An 18,245-nucleotide genomic window follows, 5' to 3' on the forward strand; every position below is an offset into this window, starting at 1 on the left:
ACCAGCACGGATCAGCTCCAGGCATGACGAAGCGGATAGTGTCCTCTTTTAGAAGGCCAAACAAAGTATTTTCGCTTTCACAACGAAACACACAGGATCTTCACAATATGGCGGCGGTGGCAGCAACAATAAAGTTACGCCTTCTTTCTTTGCGTGAACATTTGGGCAGTGTTATGCAAATCTTCCCACACAGTGACGTAGACATGTGGGGGCGTGTTTAAACGAGGCGTTTTTAAACGTGGACGAGTCTTAACTTTTATAAAGAATATCTCTTTGGGGCTGAGACTTTAGTCTTTGCAACTTTAGGGATCTTATCTATTCACGAACCGCTTGTAACACTCCAAAGAGAAAGGAAAACTTGAAATCGCATCATATGACCCTTTTAAGTACTTTTAAGAATGACTTAAATCCGAAAAAGTTGCAATTGTGTGATGTAAAGTTATAGCTGCAAAATATTAAGTAACAATTATGAGAAACAAAAATTGCAATCGGGAGATACAAAGTTGCAATTCTGAGAATTTAAGTTAAAATTATAGATTAATTAAGATATAAAGTTGCAATTACCTTTGTTTTGTTTTTTTACTCTGAGACAGAAACAAGCTTTTACATAAGAGCAATTTTATGTACGATTAGCACAGAAATGTTTTCTGCTCACATTTTATGAATGAGGCCCCAATGCGCATTCTTTTATTTTGATGTACTTCCTATATTTATCTGTAAGAAAAATACATTTTTTATGCCAATTTTATTTCACCTAAAATCAAATGTACATCATGTTGTCATAGTGATTTGTCATAGTGATTTTTACATTTGAGTACAGGACTTCCAAGAATGACTTATAGGCATGATCAATTATTTGTTATTTTACCTTGTGAACGTAAATAAAAATCATTGGACAAGAGGCATGTGGTGAAACACAGAATGCCCTGTTCATCTGCCATGTTTAGGCTGTACCTGTCAGTCTTTCAGTTAGATAGATGTTCAAATGAAAGGCTGCTGTCAGAGAGTTGAATTCAGGTTAAACATACCATGAAGATTTACTGTATATGCGGATACAGACTGGTAAAACGCATTTATTTCTTTTTGAAGCTCTCTGATCCTCTCCAAAGCAATGCTGTTGATAGGCATCCATCAGACATTATCAGGACTAAATAATGTAACAAGTCTTGTTACACAAATAGTATTTTGGGCTCTGAGTCTGTGTGGGAAGTTGTCGGTTTCTGGGATTGCATACCCTGGAGACAGACTCAACCAAAGCAAAGACATGGGAGTGAGAAAAGTCTGAACGGTCAATGGGTTCACGTCTATATCTACATCCACAGGCTTTTTCAAAATGTTTCCCTAAATATGGTTTAATTGCTTTATTTCTTTAAAGCTGAAGTCATTTCTGTGCCATCAGCAGCAACAAAACTTTCAACAAAATTTAATAATTAGCCAATAAACTTTAGTTTATGTTACAGCAATGTAATATGCTATTGGTGGTCAGAGGCTGGTGGTACAGTATTAAGGCACAGTCACTTTAGTAAAACTTTGGTGAGATTTCATGGGCAAAGTAGATCTATTATCTATTGTCAATAGCGTAGCAATTCATAAAGCACCACTTGCTCAGTGGTCGCTTCTAAACTAAGCAGCTTTATATTGGTAAACCCAGCAAATTGTGTGTTAAAAGTACAACAAACTTGATAATGTAGTAACTGTATCACTGAAAAAGTAAAATAAATAAATAAATGAAAGTAAATAAAATTAACTTCAAAGGAAGTCACACTTTGAGATATAAAATTGCCGTTGTGAGACAAAAAGTCACAATTGCAAGATATAGTCACATTATGGGATATAAAGTCACAAAGTTGCAATTGTATGAATACATTTACAGCTGTTAAAGTTAATATTCATTAGAAAAACTTAAAAGATTAACAAACAAGAATCCAATGTGTAATTAATGTTCACTGAATTTGGCCATACAAAGGTAAATGTGACTGTACCTCTGGTAAGAGGGACATCTTTATTGTAGACAGCATTTCATTGGATGAAAATTTGGAAACAAGTGCAAGTGACATCATTAGTATGAATAGATTTTAAATGTGTTTATTTGATGAAATATTATTTTGTATTTCTGTATTTGCTCAAACTCTGTCTTAATTAAAGTTTCAATGAAACGGAAGTAGCGGCAGATCTTTTATTCCATATTGTGACGTACATCAGTGTATATATTTTAAAAAATGAAATAGATTTTTAAATACATGGATGATTCGTTCATGTAAAATTTTTGTTTCATGCTTCTAATTTTCCCTTCTTTATCTCTGTAGGGCAAAGTCTTGTCTACACAGAATTCATGTCCTTCAGGGGCGTTCACCACCAGTGGGGAGTGCTGCAAACAATGCCAACCCGGGGAAGGGATGGTGAAGCCCTGCGGAGCGACACAGACAGTGTGTGAACCGTGTCTTGACAGTGAGTATCCACAGAGATGTTGGCCGCGGCGTTGCTAAAATGAAGCAGCTGCCTTATTTAAAATGCCATTTCCTGTGCTGAACTCTCACTTGTGGGGAGGCCGAGGGCTTTTGAGCTGTGAACGGTAATTAGTAGCTGAAGGGGAAATGCTTTTAGGAAATGAGATTGACAAAACATTGTCTGGAGAGCTTAGAGACCAATCTGAGTGTTTTCAGTGAGCTCTAAGTGAGATTAATTAAGGCAAAATCCAGTGGTACATGCACTTGTTGTACTGGCAGGGTCACGTAACAGAGTGTTTGTACCAAGATTTGGGGATTAGATTTTTTTATTTACAGAGGTTGGTTCTGCGCCAACTCTTAGGCCAGAGCCTGCCAGAATCCCACCACTTCCAAGAATCCCACCATCTCCCCCATGTCTGCTTGCATGACCCAGCTGAACAAGACAAGATAGGAGAAGAGAGATAAATGGAAATAGAGGACAAGTAATCAGAATTGTGACCAAAAATAGTCATCCTTTAGTACATACAGTATTTATGTAGAGTTTCATGCTCCCTTAAACAACAAAATAAATAAATTAATTAATAATTATAAAAAATTAAATATAATAAATTATATGTGTGTATGTGTAATATTAAATAGCACACTACAATTAAATCCAAAATCTTTATATGTGCTTTACTATGTAAGTCAATACAACACAACACAACTTTCTTTAAAGTATGACAAAAGATTATTAAAGCATAAAAACTCTTAAGGTAATTTAATTCGATATATTATAAAGTGCACTTTTTAAAAGTGTACCTAAATGTGTTAAATATAGTCATAATTTAATTGTCACGGTGACTACTGAGTAGGAGCGAAGGAGCGCAGAGACGAAGGAGAGTTACGAATAACAGTCTTTAATGATCCAAACAGGGGGTAACACAGGGCAGGCAGGAACACACACGTAGCATCGATGACAAACCCGGACAAAGGAACGGAAAACACTTTAAATACAAGACTAAACGAGGGAAGATGACGAGACACACCTGAACCGAATGAACACAATCAAACAAGGGAGAAAACTAGGCCACGGAGCACATGGGGAGAAAAACACACACAAAGTCCAGGGGTGTGACAATTCGCCCCCCTCCCAGAAGGCGCGTCCTCGCGCCACAGGAACAACAAAGGGAGGGATGGAGGGGAACTCAGGAGGAGGTTCGGGTGGAGGACGGACACCCGGGAGGAGGACGGCAAACAGAGTCCAGGGTGGAGACGACGGAGGGAGGAGACAGGAGGAGCCAGGGTGGACCAGATGGAGGGAGGAGACAGGGAGGAGACAGGAGGAGCCAGGGCGAACCAGATGGATGGAGAACCTGGGAGGAGACAGGAGGAACTTGGAGCAGGCGGAGCCAGGCGAGACCCAGGCCACAGCCATGCAGGCGACCCACGGTGGAGCCGACGGAGGGAGGAGCCATGGTGGAGGAAGGGCTGACGACTCCAGGGGACCGATCGACGGCGGCGGAGCAGGTGGAGGAGCCCGAGGCAGAGACGGACAGCCAATGAGCCAGGGCAATGGGGAGGATCCAGAGGGCCAAGGCGGAGCAGACGACTCAGGCGACCAAGGTGGAGGAGGAGCCGAAGGGAAGGAGGAGCCTGACAGAGCCAGAGGGATGGGCGGAGCTCCTCTCCGCGCTCTCGCTGTCCACAGCTTTTTCCCTCGTGGCGGGTGTTGTGGCCGGCTCTTGCACCTGGTCTGACGTCACTAGCAGCTCCGGCTCCGCGGCGATCCTCAGCTGTGTCGCTCTGTGCGGCGATGGCTCGTCGGTCACGGCGAGATCGGGCTCTCCATCATTGGTGGGCTCGGGCTTGCGCTCCGCGCAGCGGGGTGATGGGGGGCTGGGCTCTGGGTCTGGCTGTGCTCTGGATCGGGGCCGGACACTCTCCAGACACCGGATGATCGTCTCCCTCCAGTTCAGTCCAGTGGTGTCTGGGAGGTCAACAAGGCGATGGTAATTTGCCCCGATCCAGAACAGTGAGTTCAGCGCAGCATCGTCAAATGCCGTTAAAACGGCGAGCTGGCTGATCTCAACCACATACTCCAAGAGGGACAGGTCCTTACGGGCTAGGGAGACGAACAAAGCGGCAAGGGGATCCAGAGGGAAAAACAAAACACTGTGCAAAACTCGGAAAACAAACGGAGGGGAAACATGCAAATAAACTATTTTGTAGGTCCGGTGTTCTGTCATGGTGACTACTGTGTAGAAGCGAAGGAGCGCAGAGACGAGGGAGAGTCACGAATAACAGTCTTTAATGATCCAAACAGGGGGTAACAAAGGGCAGGCAGGAACACACATGTAGCACGTAGCATCGATGAAACCGGACAAAGGAACGGACAACACTTTAAATACAAGACTAAACGAGGGAAGATGATGAGACACACCTGAACTGAATGAACACAATCAAACAAGGGAGAAAACTAGGTCACGGAGCACATGGGGAGAAAAACACACACAAACAGTCCAGGGGTCTGACATTAATAGATCTTTCATAGCTCAGAATCTTGTTTCATTTATGTATGGATAACTACAATGTAGTAAAAGGCCCAAAATTAGGCCCAAAAGTCAAATAACAATTCAGAATTTATTTTTTTCATTTAAACATGTTTTGCATAATCATACGTAAAATATTTTTACATAAACAGAAATATATAGTGTTTTGACACATTTTAAAGTTATGTCAAAAAGACAATATAAAAAGACGTATCTAATTTGGCACATTTATCATGCGGCTCTCTGGACATTCTGCAATTCTTGTTTTTTTTAAATGAAACTTTTCACACAAATTGTTATGCTGATTATATATTTTTGTAAATGCTGTATTAAATTTGAATAAAAAATGGAATGCAATCAGACATTTGGACTGCTGTATGAATGTTGAATGTTTCTTCTAAAATGCATTAGGAGAAATAAGAACAGACACTAATGACACTTGTTAACATACATTAAGAGTATAGAGCTATAAAATTATTATGGATAGCATAACTCAGATCATCTGGTCTGAAATGAGAATGAGAACATTTTGAGAAATTATTGAGATACTCTAGAGGAGAGACAATTGAGGCTACTGAGGTCTTTTTCTCAGGAGTAGGAGACTTCAGGAAAATCTCTACTTGCTGTGCATCTACTGATGTCTAGGAGATATTAAAGAGATTTCATTTGTGAATTATTTCATATAGAATAATATTGTATAAATGTACATTCAACATATTAATCACACAAACAGATAACTTAAAATGACCTACTCTTGAGTTCTGTGCATATTAGTTTTTTGTTAATATTTAGTAGCCTTGGGTGAAGGTCACAGAAAGGCATGTCCACCAAGACCTCCTGTCATTCACTACAACCCCAAACATTCTTCCTTCTGTAATTCCCATCTCTTCGTCAGGCCTTCCCTAAGGGCCTGTGCTGGGATCTGCGTTCCTCATCAATCAACTTAACCATTACATGCTGAAAACCCCAAACTGTTCCTTTCACAGCCTCATAAGTCACCAAATGCTGCTTGACAGCACTTCAGCGATAAAGTGTTGACATGTAAAAGTAGCATTTGGGATGGTACTGGAATGAAAACAGCTGTTTAAGAAGTGATAATTTAAGTTAACTGGCTCATATTAATTCCTGACACATAAGCGCTTTGTAATGTCAAAGAACCAGGTGTGTATATTCACCAGTCAACTCCACAATTGACCTCCTCTATCAAAGGGGGGAAGAAAATTAAGTGTCCTGACAAGCCCAACACAGCAACATTGGCTTAACCAATGATGTGAGTTTGGGATATAACTATCAGCACAACAGCACAATAACAGTATTTACAGTGTTTATAGGTGAGTGTGTACAGCGGATGACTCCACCCAGATATCTACCGGTTAACGTTAGCTACCGCCTGTAGCCCGCAGAGAGATTGTGAAGTTTACCTTCATTTGCCTAATGTTTACTTGCAGTTGTCACTACAGGCTCCCATCATTGGACTGTAGATGAATTCATGACTCTTTAGCTTCAGTATTTAGCAAACTTGTATTGATCATTCAGTGTCTAATGCTCTGATACAATGATTTTACAGCGTAAAAGGTAAACACTATCATAGTTTAGTTTAATAAGATAAGACATTTAAGATTAAAGTATATTTTGGGTACACTTGTGAAAAATAAGTTTACTTAATTGTGCTGAATATACACTTAAGAGTACTTCAAATCTTAAAAGTATATTTTAAAAATTGTACTTAAAGATAATATAATATTACTGAAATAAAGGGCCACTTAAGTGTACTTAGAGTACTACACTTTCATGAATATGTTTCTTAACACACTTAAGTACACTTTTAAAATTAATGTCATGTCAAATTAAACGTTTTACGTTACAGTATATTTTAAAGGGGTCATATGATGCGATTTCAAGTTTTCCTTTCTCTTTGGAGTGTTACAAGCTGTTGGTGCATAGATAAGATCCCTGAAGTTGCAAAGACTAAAGTCTCAAAACCAACGAGATATTCTTTATCAAAGTTAAGACTCTGCCACGCCCCCCTAAAACGGCTCGTTCTAACACACCCCCACAATATCTACGTCACTATGTGGAAATATTAGCATAATGCCGCCCAAATGTGCACGCAAAGAAAGAAGGCGTGGCAGTTAGTGTTGAAGCAGCCATGTCAGAGAGACGCTGTGTGTTTCTAGGCGAAAGCAAAAGCACTATATTTGGCCTTCCGAAAGTAGATGCATTAAGATTACTTACAACAGAACAGCAATGCATTTTATGGACGACCGTTTCATGAACCTAGGAGAGGAGGTAATTCTGACTTTGCTATGACAATCTGGCGCTTCTGAATCAGCTACTGTAAGTATGTTTTGTTATTAGTTTAAGTATTTGCAATTGACTGTTCAAATGCGGAGTTTTACGCATCGTGTGTGTGTGTGTGTGCAAGTGAGCGAGAGAGAGAGAGCGAGACACATCACAGTGGAGTCAGCCGTCTTAACCGTGGCTTGTGTACTGCAAACACATACCAGCTTCATCACTGTGTCTGTCACGCGACTCTGTTCCCCTTTCGGGCTCTGTCTTTACATTTATTTTGAAAGATGAAGCTCGCGATTATGGTAAGGGGCGTTACATTTCCGACGAGTGCTTGCGGTGTTCGGCCAATCACAATGCACTGGGTCAGCTGGCCAATCAGAGCAGACTGCGCTTGTCAGAAGGAGGGACTTTGTAGAAAACGAAGCGTTTGAGAGAGGCGGGGCATAGAGGACCTACAATAATGTACAGTATTTGAAAAATAATGTGTTTTTTGAACATTAAAGCATGTCAACATATTCTGTTACACCAAATACACAAAATAATGATCTTTAAAAAAGCATCATATGACCCCTTTAAATCTTTGTATTTTAATAATCTTTTGTCATTCTTTAAAGAAGTGCACTTATTTTGATGTGCTGACTGAAGTACTTGATTATAAGCTTAACTGTAGTGTGTTATACAATATTACGTTAAAAGGTCATATAAATTAAATGTACTAAATTGCAACGTAATATTTAGAAATGTGTAAATATAAACACTCAACAATCTCAAATAATGTAACTAACTGCATTTAATATAAATTTAAACTGTAATACATTTTCATTTAATTGCAAATAACTTGCAAATCAGTGTCCAAAAACATTATGTTGAGTTTGCATTTGAATATATTCTCTTAAAGTATAGTATATAGCAAGTACTCATTTTCTAAGTATGTTAAAGTGTACTTCTACTTAGTAGTAGTTTGGTAGTAGGTAGTTTGGGTTATAGGTGTGCGGAAACTGGTCAGCTGAATTGAAAAAGCTAGCTTGGTGAAGGAGTAAATGTTAAAGTTGTACATGTTTGGTAACTATATGAATTCTAATCTGAACACACTTTTTTAAATGTTAAACTTTGAGTTTGTTTGTATCACATCATAGTAATTTGTAGATCTTGCAATGAATGAAGCTATTGTTTCTATTCGCTGAACAGTAAATTTGGCGCATTAACACATCAATTTAATGAAAGTACACAAATTCTCTCAATGAATATGAGTTCATACAAGCTGCTTGCATAATAATATAATATGTTATATTAATAATCAATATTTTTAAATGAAGAATATCATGTCACCTCAGGACATGTCAACTTTCATTATTAATCTAATATGTCAGCCAGGCTGATGTCAGGTCATATTTGGACATGATTGGCATTGGTCAATAACTGTGCTCAGTTCACATAAGTTTTCATTGCATCCAGTGTCAGTTCCAAAGTCTACCAACTGCCTTTTTCATGAGTGATGCAATTTTTCAAATGTTTATAGTAAATTTTGAGTAAATATTGTGTACAAGTTAATTCAGAAGTTTTGCATGGTAACATCTAAATTAACTGATTTTATTCAAGTCAAAAATATTTAAAATTACAGAATCAATCTAAACACATCCGGTTATAACCATCAAAACTCATTTTATGGGTGAGATCAAGTACAAACAGCTCTTTAAGCTAATCATTTATATTTTGGCTTTATACTGGCCATTTGCCAATGTCTTCAAATATCTGTATCGCATCAGCCATTAATAGCCCACATCAGCTGAACACTATATGTGTTCTGTCTCATATCTGTTGTTTTGAATCTGAAGACATGAGTATTATCAGCCGTATTTGTTACTTAGTTCTCTAGTAGTTCATACTAAAATAGTGAATTATGTACTGCAGGGCTGGTGTCCTTTTTTTGGAACTGGTAAACAGAAGCTATTGACAGAATGTTACCTCAGCACTTTATAGTCCTAATGTTAATTGACACATAAACTCCATGACTTGTACGGTTGAGAACACCCCCACACATTGGCCGTCTGTCATAATGCATAGACATGCATTATTGATGGCTATTGATGGCATTATGCTAATGGTTCTCAAAGGGTAGAGATCAGGAGAAGAGTAGACTCAGAGGGAGAAAGACTGAGTGGACAGAATTTCATCTGCAGGAAATACACAGACTACCCACCACAGTCTCCTAAATAAAGCCCCAATAACTGGCCCCCAGATGCCACCACATTACCCCGTTATCATTGGGGCCATTAGTAGCTCCAGCACACAGGGGAACCCATAATGTGCAACTCTATTTGTCCAGCACAAAGACACAATGGCGTTTCATCCTCTCTGATGGGTAGATGTAAAGATAACTATGGCATTAGCGTGTTATCTTTCTCTGGTCACTGCTTCCGTGAATATCCTACCTCTGGCATATACTGAAACACTTGATATGGTTTGGGACACTGAGGCGATGTGCCCTAAAGAGGGGCTAGCCACAAGAGTTGTGCTGTCTCACAAACACACACACATATACACGGACAAAATAGCTTCCTGAATAATTTAGTGAAAGCTAGACCTCTATCCACTAATATATCTGAATAGGATGGAGGATGGGAATACAATACCATAAGCATGCATCATTAGATATTTGCTCTCCACTCTGTGCAATACTGACATCATAATTTCTTCTAGCTTCTTGAAGATTCTAGATATCTATGAGAATACATGTGGTCAAAATATGACTCATGACTTTGTTTTACTCTTTTTCCTAAAACTAAGAAAGTATTTTTTAATATGGCCCATTTTCAGGAAGCTGTGTCATTCTATGAAATGGCGCTATTTAGTATTTCAGAAAGCAGATTTAGAAATCATATTTTCTACTAACTGTCTATTAACTGCTAGGTCCATAACTGCCATAGATATTGGAGGCCACTAATATTCAGATTAGCAATCAACATTTATGGTTTTCCCCCCTCAATTCTATAGTTGTGGCTGCATGCATCCATGCAAGGTACCAATATTATTACATTATTACTGGCCAAACCCTAAACGTTACATTATTTAACGCTTTCAGAGTAGTTTTGGAATTTATAAAATGTAATATTGGTTTCATAATCAATCACACATCATATTTTGAAAAAATATTTATCTTCCAAATCTTTTAACCTTGTAACATTCAAAATGTTTTGCAGCTGATGGTAATGGGGTTGAAGGTGAATGCAAATTTGGCTAATAACATCTGAGCCTATAAATATCATAAAACTGATAAATGTAATTTTTATCCTATAACATCCCATGAGCTGAAATGTTGATATTTACAAAGCTAATGTAAGTGATGTCAAGCACATCTTACCAGCAATCATACACTCATTCACATCCTTCTTTCCACTCTCTGAAAAAGAAGTCTCCAAACATCCTTTCCAATCATCCTACTACTTGTCCACTTGATCCTATTCCATCTCATATCTTTCAAGCTATTTCTCCTGCCTTGGTTCCTGCACTCACTTACATCATTAACACATCCCTTCACACTGGTGTTTTCCCCTCAGCATTTAAACACGCTCGTATAACCCCACTACTACCCACTCTTAACCCAGCTCTTTTAGAGATCTACAGACCGGTTTCCCTTCCTCCTTTCATTGCGAAAACATTTGAACGAGTTGTGTTCAACCAAGTCTCTGCCTATGTCACATAGAAAAACCTCCTGGACAGCAACCAGTCTGGCTTTCGAAGTGGACATTCAACCGAGACTGCCTTGCTCTCATTTGTTGAAGTCCTAAGACTGGCAAGAGCGGCTTCCAAATCTTCAATACTTATCTTGCTGATGCTGTCCGCTGCTTTTGACACGGTTAACCATCAGATCCTCCTGTCAACCCTATTGGCAAAGGGCATCTCAGGAACCACACTCCATATCACTGCTACTGATGACACTCAACTCTCTCATTCCATCCTGATGATCCGACGATAGCTGCTCGCATCTCAGCATGTCTAACAGACATTTCTGGCTGGATGAAGGATCATCACCTTCAACTCAACCTTGCCAAGACAGAACTGCTTGTGGTTTCAACAAACCCATCACTTCATCACAATCTTACCATCCAGTTAGGCACATCAACCATAAATTCTTGAAGCATCTTGAAGATGCAAACTCAGTTTGTTCTGTTTCTTCATGTCATTCCAGGCAGACTGGACGATGATGAGATCAGATCTCTGTGTGGAGCACTGGCTGTTGTCAGACTCCTTGTGCAAACAAAAATCTTTAATACAATTAATGGCAAAATGAATGTTTGGAAATGTAAACTGATATTTCCTACTGGCACACTACAGCAAAAGATAGAAATAACTGACTTAAACCCATTTTTTAGCTGGTGAAAATACTAGTGTTCTAATAATTTTGGCCATCACTGTATATTTTTTACACTTGTGTATATAACAGGGTTGACATGAACTATTTTAGTATCATTAATATACTATGATCTTTTCTCCTTCTGTCTTCAGGCGAGACATTTTCAGAGAACTTCAGCCACACGGAGCAGTGCCAGCCGTGTACACCATGTTCTGAACTCACACGCATGCTGACGCCCTGCACTGATGCCAACGACGCGGTGTGTGTCTGCGACTATGGGTTCTTCTTCAGCAAAGTGACGAGCCGCTGTGAGGCCTGCACGGTGTGCCCTGTGGGCCAGGGTGTGCTGATGCGCTGTAATTTTGACCTTGACACGGTGTGCGAGGAGTGCGTGGATGACACGTATTCAGATCAGGAGACCTCTTTTGACCCCTGCATGCCCTGCGCCGTCTGTGATCAGCCTGAGATGGAGTTGAAAAGCTGCACGCCTTTCAGTGACGCTGTCTGCCAAGGTAAGAGAATCGAGTACAAAAATCAAATAGAAGTTGTAAATAGGTGGGTTATCATGACACAGTGGGACAAACAGATTTTTGTTACTCAACTTCTTGTTTGGTTTTAAAATCACTGGCCAAGAAATTGCCCTGTGTGTTGGCCCTCTACAACTCTGTTCTCTGGAGATGACAGTTGAAGACAAGTTAATTATGACAATTAGATTTTTAAATAACCACTACAATACTAGTGAACTGGTTTTTATTTATTTATTTATTTTGTGTGTGTGTTGCTGAGTGGTTGCTAGGGGTTCTGGGTGGTTGCTAAGGCAGTTCTAGGTGGTCAGTAACTTTCTACCACCATTTTACATGCTGTATTGATGAAAATTGATTTTTCACTTTCTTAATGCATTATCATAAATGTTCTCCATGTCTGTAAAGAATTCACAGCACCAGTGCTTCTAAAACTTTGTTGTATATTCAATATTTGGTATTTCAGGAGCTTGTGTCAAAACAAAAAAGATTTCACATGCTGTATTTATCTTGATAAATCTTTATATGTTTAATACTTTTTCATAGTTATAGTTTATAGTTGTATTTACTAACTGTTTATGATTTTTACTGTTTTTGATAGAAGTCTCTTATGCTCACCAAAGCTGCATTTTTTTTTTTAAATATACAGTAAAAACAGTAACTGTGAAATACTGTTACATCTTCATCAATGTTAAAAACCAGGTAATCTACCATTCAAAAGTTTATAGTATGTTTTTTTTTTGTAAGAAATCACTATTATTCATCAAGGGTGCATTAAATTGAGGGTTCATATTTATATTTGTTAAAAGTTAAAATTAAATAAGACTGACTCAAATAATAAAACATAAAAATATTTATATAAAGGTTATTTATGTCAAAAACAAAAAGAAAACTATGGCAAAAATAAATAAATAAATAATATATATATATATATATATACAGTATTTGTAAATGATCAGATTTCCATTTTTGTCTTAATTATTTTAAATGATAATTTGTTGACATTGTTTTAAAATATTATGCCAAATGGCTTAGCCCTTCATACTGTCACGCCCCTGGACTGTCTTTGTGTTTTCCCTCCCCATGTGCTCCGTGACCCAGTTTCTCCCCTGTGGAGAGACCTAAAAATGGCTGTCCACCAACGTTTATCATCCAACCTGACAGAACTGGAGAGGATGTGCAAGGAGGAATGGCAGAGGATCCCCAAATCGAGGTGTGAAAAACTTGTTGCATCTTTCCCAAAGACTCATGGCTGTATTAGATCAAAAGGGTGCTTCTGCTAAATACTGAGCAAAGGGTCTGAATACTTAGGACCATGTGATATTTCAGTTTTTGTTTTTTAATAAATCTGCAAAAATGTCAACAATTCTGTGTTTTTCTGTCAATATGGGGTGCTGTGTGTACATTAATGAGGAAAAAAAATTAACTTAAATGATTTTAGCAAATGGCTGCAATATAACAAAGAGTGAAAAATTTAAGGGGGTCTGAATACTTTCCGTACCCACTGTATATATATATAAATAAATAAAAATGTATAAGACAGTTCAGCCTATGATTGCACGTGCTGGATAAATTAATGAATGAGATTTGCTAATGATCATTATGTCATTCTCAGTTCACTGTTGTGTTTGTGTGTAGATGTGGTATGTGGTATGACAAACAGAAAAGCAGTATGATTTAAAACTGAGAAAGCCCAAAACACTTCAACTTTTTGTGTGCCCAGCTCACTGAACTCTCTGTATAATGTCAGATGCTCTTGGCATAGCCGGAAGCTTAATATTTGCCATCTTATTACTGAGCTGAACTTAGCTGTGAATAAAATTAACAGTATCTTGAGCAAAGGATCACATTCAAAGATCTGCAGTCAACATTACAGGCTTTGTTCTGTGTCTGGCCGCAAACACGGTTTCAGAAGAGGATCAGAGAAAGAGGCTTTGTACACAGCCCAAGTTCTGCTATCAAAGGAAACCATACTAAGTGCAGCAGGGTCCATAAATGGATTTTCAATGTACTTTCTTAATGTATTCTCATTATGGCATTACACAGACAATATATGATGTAATGAATTTTAAGCATTCTGTGCAATGTGTGTGTGTATAGAAATAGACAGCATCTGTAAAATGAAAAAATTGCAAATCTTATCACTTAGGAAAATAATACATCAGTTCCACACAATTTGAGACATTAGCATATCAGTACAAAATCATCCTCCAAACTCGTTCCTCACTAAGTTTTAATACTTCAAACTTACAGGGCAAAGTTTCTTAAAATCCATAAAATTAAGTATAACCCATAAACTTAGCAAAAATCTAAATTTGGCAAAAACTCACCACCACTTCAGTTCAGTTATTTCTAATTTGTTTGAATATGCGTGTTTCTGGATTGTCTTTGACACATAATTGTCTTAAACAAAGATTATTATTGCCATTGTCAATAGCTAATCAGCAAATATTAAACAGTGATATTCTGGTTTGGGTCAGTTTGTACATGACAGCCGAGACATGCGTGTGTGTAAGTGATGTTTATCTGTTAATGATCAACGTAAGATTTTCTCTGACCCCGTCTGACCTTTTGCTGGGGTCTTAACATGAAGGTGAGAGGTCATAGGTCATGGGTGGCTACTGATTTCAGTTCGTCCTGGGTTCTATAAACATGGAAATCTCCAGAAGAAAGTAAATCAAATGTGGTGTTCTCTGCAACAAGGAAGTGAGGTGTCTGTTTCAGATAAAGAATGTTCTTATGTATCAGGAATTTACCAGATTAAATGATAAAATTATCTAAGGGTGTTTTCACACCTGAGTCCTTTTTAAAAGAACCAAACTTGAAGTGGACCAAGCAGTGAACCAAGTGAAAAAGGACCCAGATATCTTTATGTTCACACTGTCCCTTCCCCCGAAAGAGGACTTAAACCTTTTTTTGGTCAGTTTAAGCACTAATATGGTTTCAGGCCTCTTTTAATCCACTTACTGTTTCTTTTTGGAACAAGTCCACTTCAGTGCTGTGTGATGTGGGTACAGCAATACTATGCAAGATGGCTGACTTAAACCCACCACACTTTGGCCCCATTCACTTCCACTGTAAAACCCCTAACTGCCACCAATCAGAAAAGGTACTGACAGTTTTCTGCCAGAACATTTTCCGTTCAGTTTATGGACAAGTTAAGGTTTACTTGAACCCTAAAACACAACACAATGCAATGCAATGCAGTGCACAAAGTTCACAAGTTTATAAGGGTCTGAGATCATTTGGAGTGTTCACATTTGATCCAAAAATCCTGCAAATTGCACTTAGACCCTTGAAAAGTGTGAAAAAACCTAGATCAGATTCAGATTTGAGACATTAGTTGTGTTTCTCCTGCTCTAATGGGAAATTAGTCATGTGTGGGAACAGGCAGCATGAAAATGGCGTGTAATTTCATTAAAAAGCATGAAGCTGTGTTGGTGTGTGGTGTGTCAAAGAGCCCCATCAATCTCACCATACCCGGGAGAATCTGTCACATTTCATGTCACAGGTCACATTTCACCCGCAATCAAAAAGAAAAAATATTTTGACAAAGAAACCAAAGCCTTGTTACTGTTTTTATAACATCAGGATGTTGTACTTTTATTTTTTATTTTTTTGATGATTCTCATTAATCTCATTACTGGTGTACAATTCTTAGCATCAGTATAAATGCAACACCACAAATGCTATCATGATGAATAATATAATATACATAGTGAATATGATTTTTTATGAAAATATGAACATTATAGTAATGACAGTTTTTGTTATGTATTTGTAATGATATTGTATAAATAATGTCAGAACTTTAGAATTGAAATCAACGGTAAAGAAAAAAAAAGAAAAAACTAATAAACTGATGCAAGAGAATAAAAATTAATTCACAAAAAATTATAAATTAAAATTATAATTTATACAGTTACACTTTTAACATTATACATTTAAAACAAGAAAAATCAGTGAATATTTTATATTATGGTTCGCCTGCTGTAATGTTTCTTTCTTGTCAGTGATTTCACTTGCCATCATCTCACTTTAAGTTAATCTGTAAAAACACAAATAATTTAATAACACTGTTGAAGGTGATTATCATTTGATTCACATTACTGTAATACAGTTATTTTGAATAAGTATAAAGGCAATACTACAGATACAACATGATGTATAATGTACAGAAATTTCTCACATTACTGTAATGTCAATTTTTGCATTGTGGAAATAGGCTTAATTGTCTTAAAAAAAATGTGAAAACAAGTCTTAAGGGAAAACAAATAAAAAACTTGACTAAACTAAAGCAAGACATTAAGAATATTTTTTAAAAATGAATCATTTAAATACATTTTGTATACTTTTTTGATAGAATTATGAGGTATTATGACCTCAAGACTTAAAACTTTAAAAATGAAACTTCATAGTTCAATTTTCTTGTGATTGATTATTTGTAAGTGGCCATGAGACAGTGGAGGGCTTTTTTCAACAGTGAATGTGTGGAAGCACATAAAAGAGCTTTATTGGTCAATATCCCTCCCATCCAAACCTAAAGATTTATCATCACCCATATTGACTCTTTAACTTTGACCTCTCTTTCTGCCGAGTACAATGTATGCCTTGAAACTGAGACGCCTGTCTGTACTGGACAGAAATAATCAATCTTTCCCTCTGTTTGCCCCACTCTCCCCATCCTACGACAATGAAGTGTGTCCATTCATGACAACTGCTCATCCCCCAGCTGTCTGCACTTGTCTGGCATGTGCCCTATGACATTAGTGGATGGAGCGATGAGCTGTTTTCTGGGGTAACGTAACGCTTTGCCCTGATGTGAGGGTTCGGGGTGATGATCCGGCGTGTGCCTGAGCTTGTGTCACCCCATATGAAGCCAGTTTCTGCCTAATGAATTTCTGAAATTTTTAGCCAGTGGTTTTGTCCTGCTCTCCTTCTGGGATATAGCTGTGATTGTGGCTGTATTTACATCATTGAAATTCCAAGATGCCCAGTGTGGAATTTTAGCTTCTTACGAAGATTTTTTGAGCCAAAGTTTCCAAGAGAATCCTTTCAGTTGAGAACAATTTACATCTATTCTTTTATCTCACAATCTTCCCCTTTACAACCCCAATGTCAAGGTTCAACCATTAAATTGTGCGGCAAGAGTGTGTCCGGATGAAATCACCGACATTCAAGCATGGAAGTTCATTGGCTGGTGAAGTTAATGAGCATTGATGGTTATAGACTGTGTTAACCAGGATTTGAGGTGCAGGACAGGCTCAGATTTTTTATGGCCACAATTATGTTATGCAAGAAGATAATCAAAGATTCTAAAACCAAAACTGACTACAAATTTATTTATCAAACATCATGAATAAAAAAAATGCCTGACAAATCGATCATTACATGTTACTGATTATTCAGGGGTTGTCCGCTGTCTTCTTATTTTACAGTCATTTTGGTCACACTTTAGCTTAGGGACCAGTGCAAATGATTAGCTAAAAATTAACTACAACTTTTGCCTCATTAAGCTGCGAATTTGCTGCTTATTAGGTAGTTGTTAAGTTTTGGTATGGGGTAAGATTAAGGGATCTAAAATATGGTCATGCTTTATAAGTACTAATAAACAAACTATTAATATGCTAGTAATATGCATGTTAAAAAGCAAATAGTTAATAGTGGGAATTGGTCCTTAAAATAAAGTATTACTGTAATTTATTTTACCATCATGTAATGCTAATTTAAAGGGGTCATATGATTATGCGTCATATGCGATTTCAATTTTTCCTTTCTCTTTGGAGTGTTACAAGCTCTTGGTGCATAAAGAAGATCTGTAAAGTTTCAAAGACTAAAGTCTCAAATCCAAAGAGATATTCTTTATAAAAGTTAAGAGTCAGCCATGCCTACCTAAAACGGCTCGTTCTAACACGCCCCCACATATCTACATCACTATTTGGGGGGCGTTATGCAACTATTCCCACATCTTCACGCAAAGAAAGAATGCGTAACTTTTATTCTCGCTGTAGTATTGATGCCGCCGCTGCCATGTTGTGAATGCGCTGTGTGATTCGTTGTGAAAGCGAAACTACTTTGATTGGCCTTCCAAAAGAGGCCG

The 18,245-nt window shown here is 37.9% G+C and overlaps 1 protein-coding gene across 2 annotated transcripts in view; it reads left to right on the forward strand.

Annotated features, from left to right (window-relative positions):
* LOC107745659 (tumor necrosis factor receptor superfamily member 16-like) overlaps positions 1-18,245 on the forward strand; it is a 35,262-nt gene that overhangs the window by 5,668 nt on the left and 11,349 nt on the right. For both annotated transcript variants that reach the window (XM_016559584.1, XM_016559585.1), the window contains exons 2-3: positions 2,307-2,448; positions 11,777-12,136. In XM_016559584.1, coding sequence (XP_016415070.1) covers positions 2,307-2,448; positions 11,777-12,136 — 502 coding nt within the window. The remainder of the gene's footprint in view (positions 1-2,306; positions 2,449-11,776; positions 12,137-18,245) is intronic.

The sequence above is a fragment of the Sinocyclocheilus rhinocerous genome, unplaced genomic scaffold (assembly GCF_001515625.1).
Source record: "Sinocyclocheilus rhinocerous isolate Xijiao unplaced genomic scaffold, SAMN03320098_v1.1 scaffold768, whole genome shotgun sequence".
Classification (NCBI taxonomy): domain Eukaryota; kingdom Metazoa; phylum Chordata; class Actinopteri; order Cypriniformes; family Cyprinidae; genus Sinocyclocheilus; species Sinocyclocheilus rhinocerous.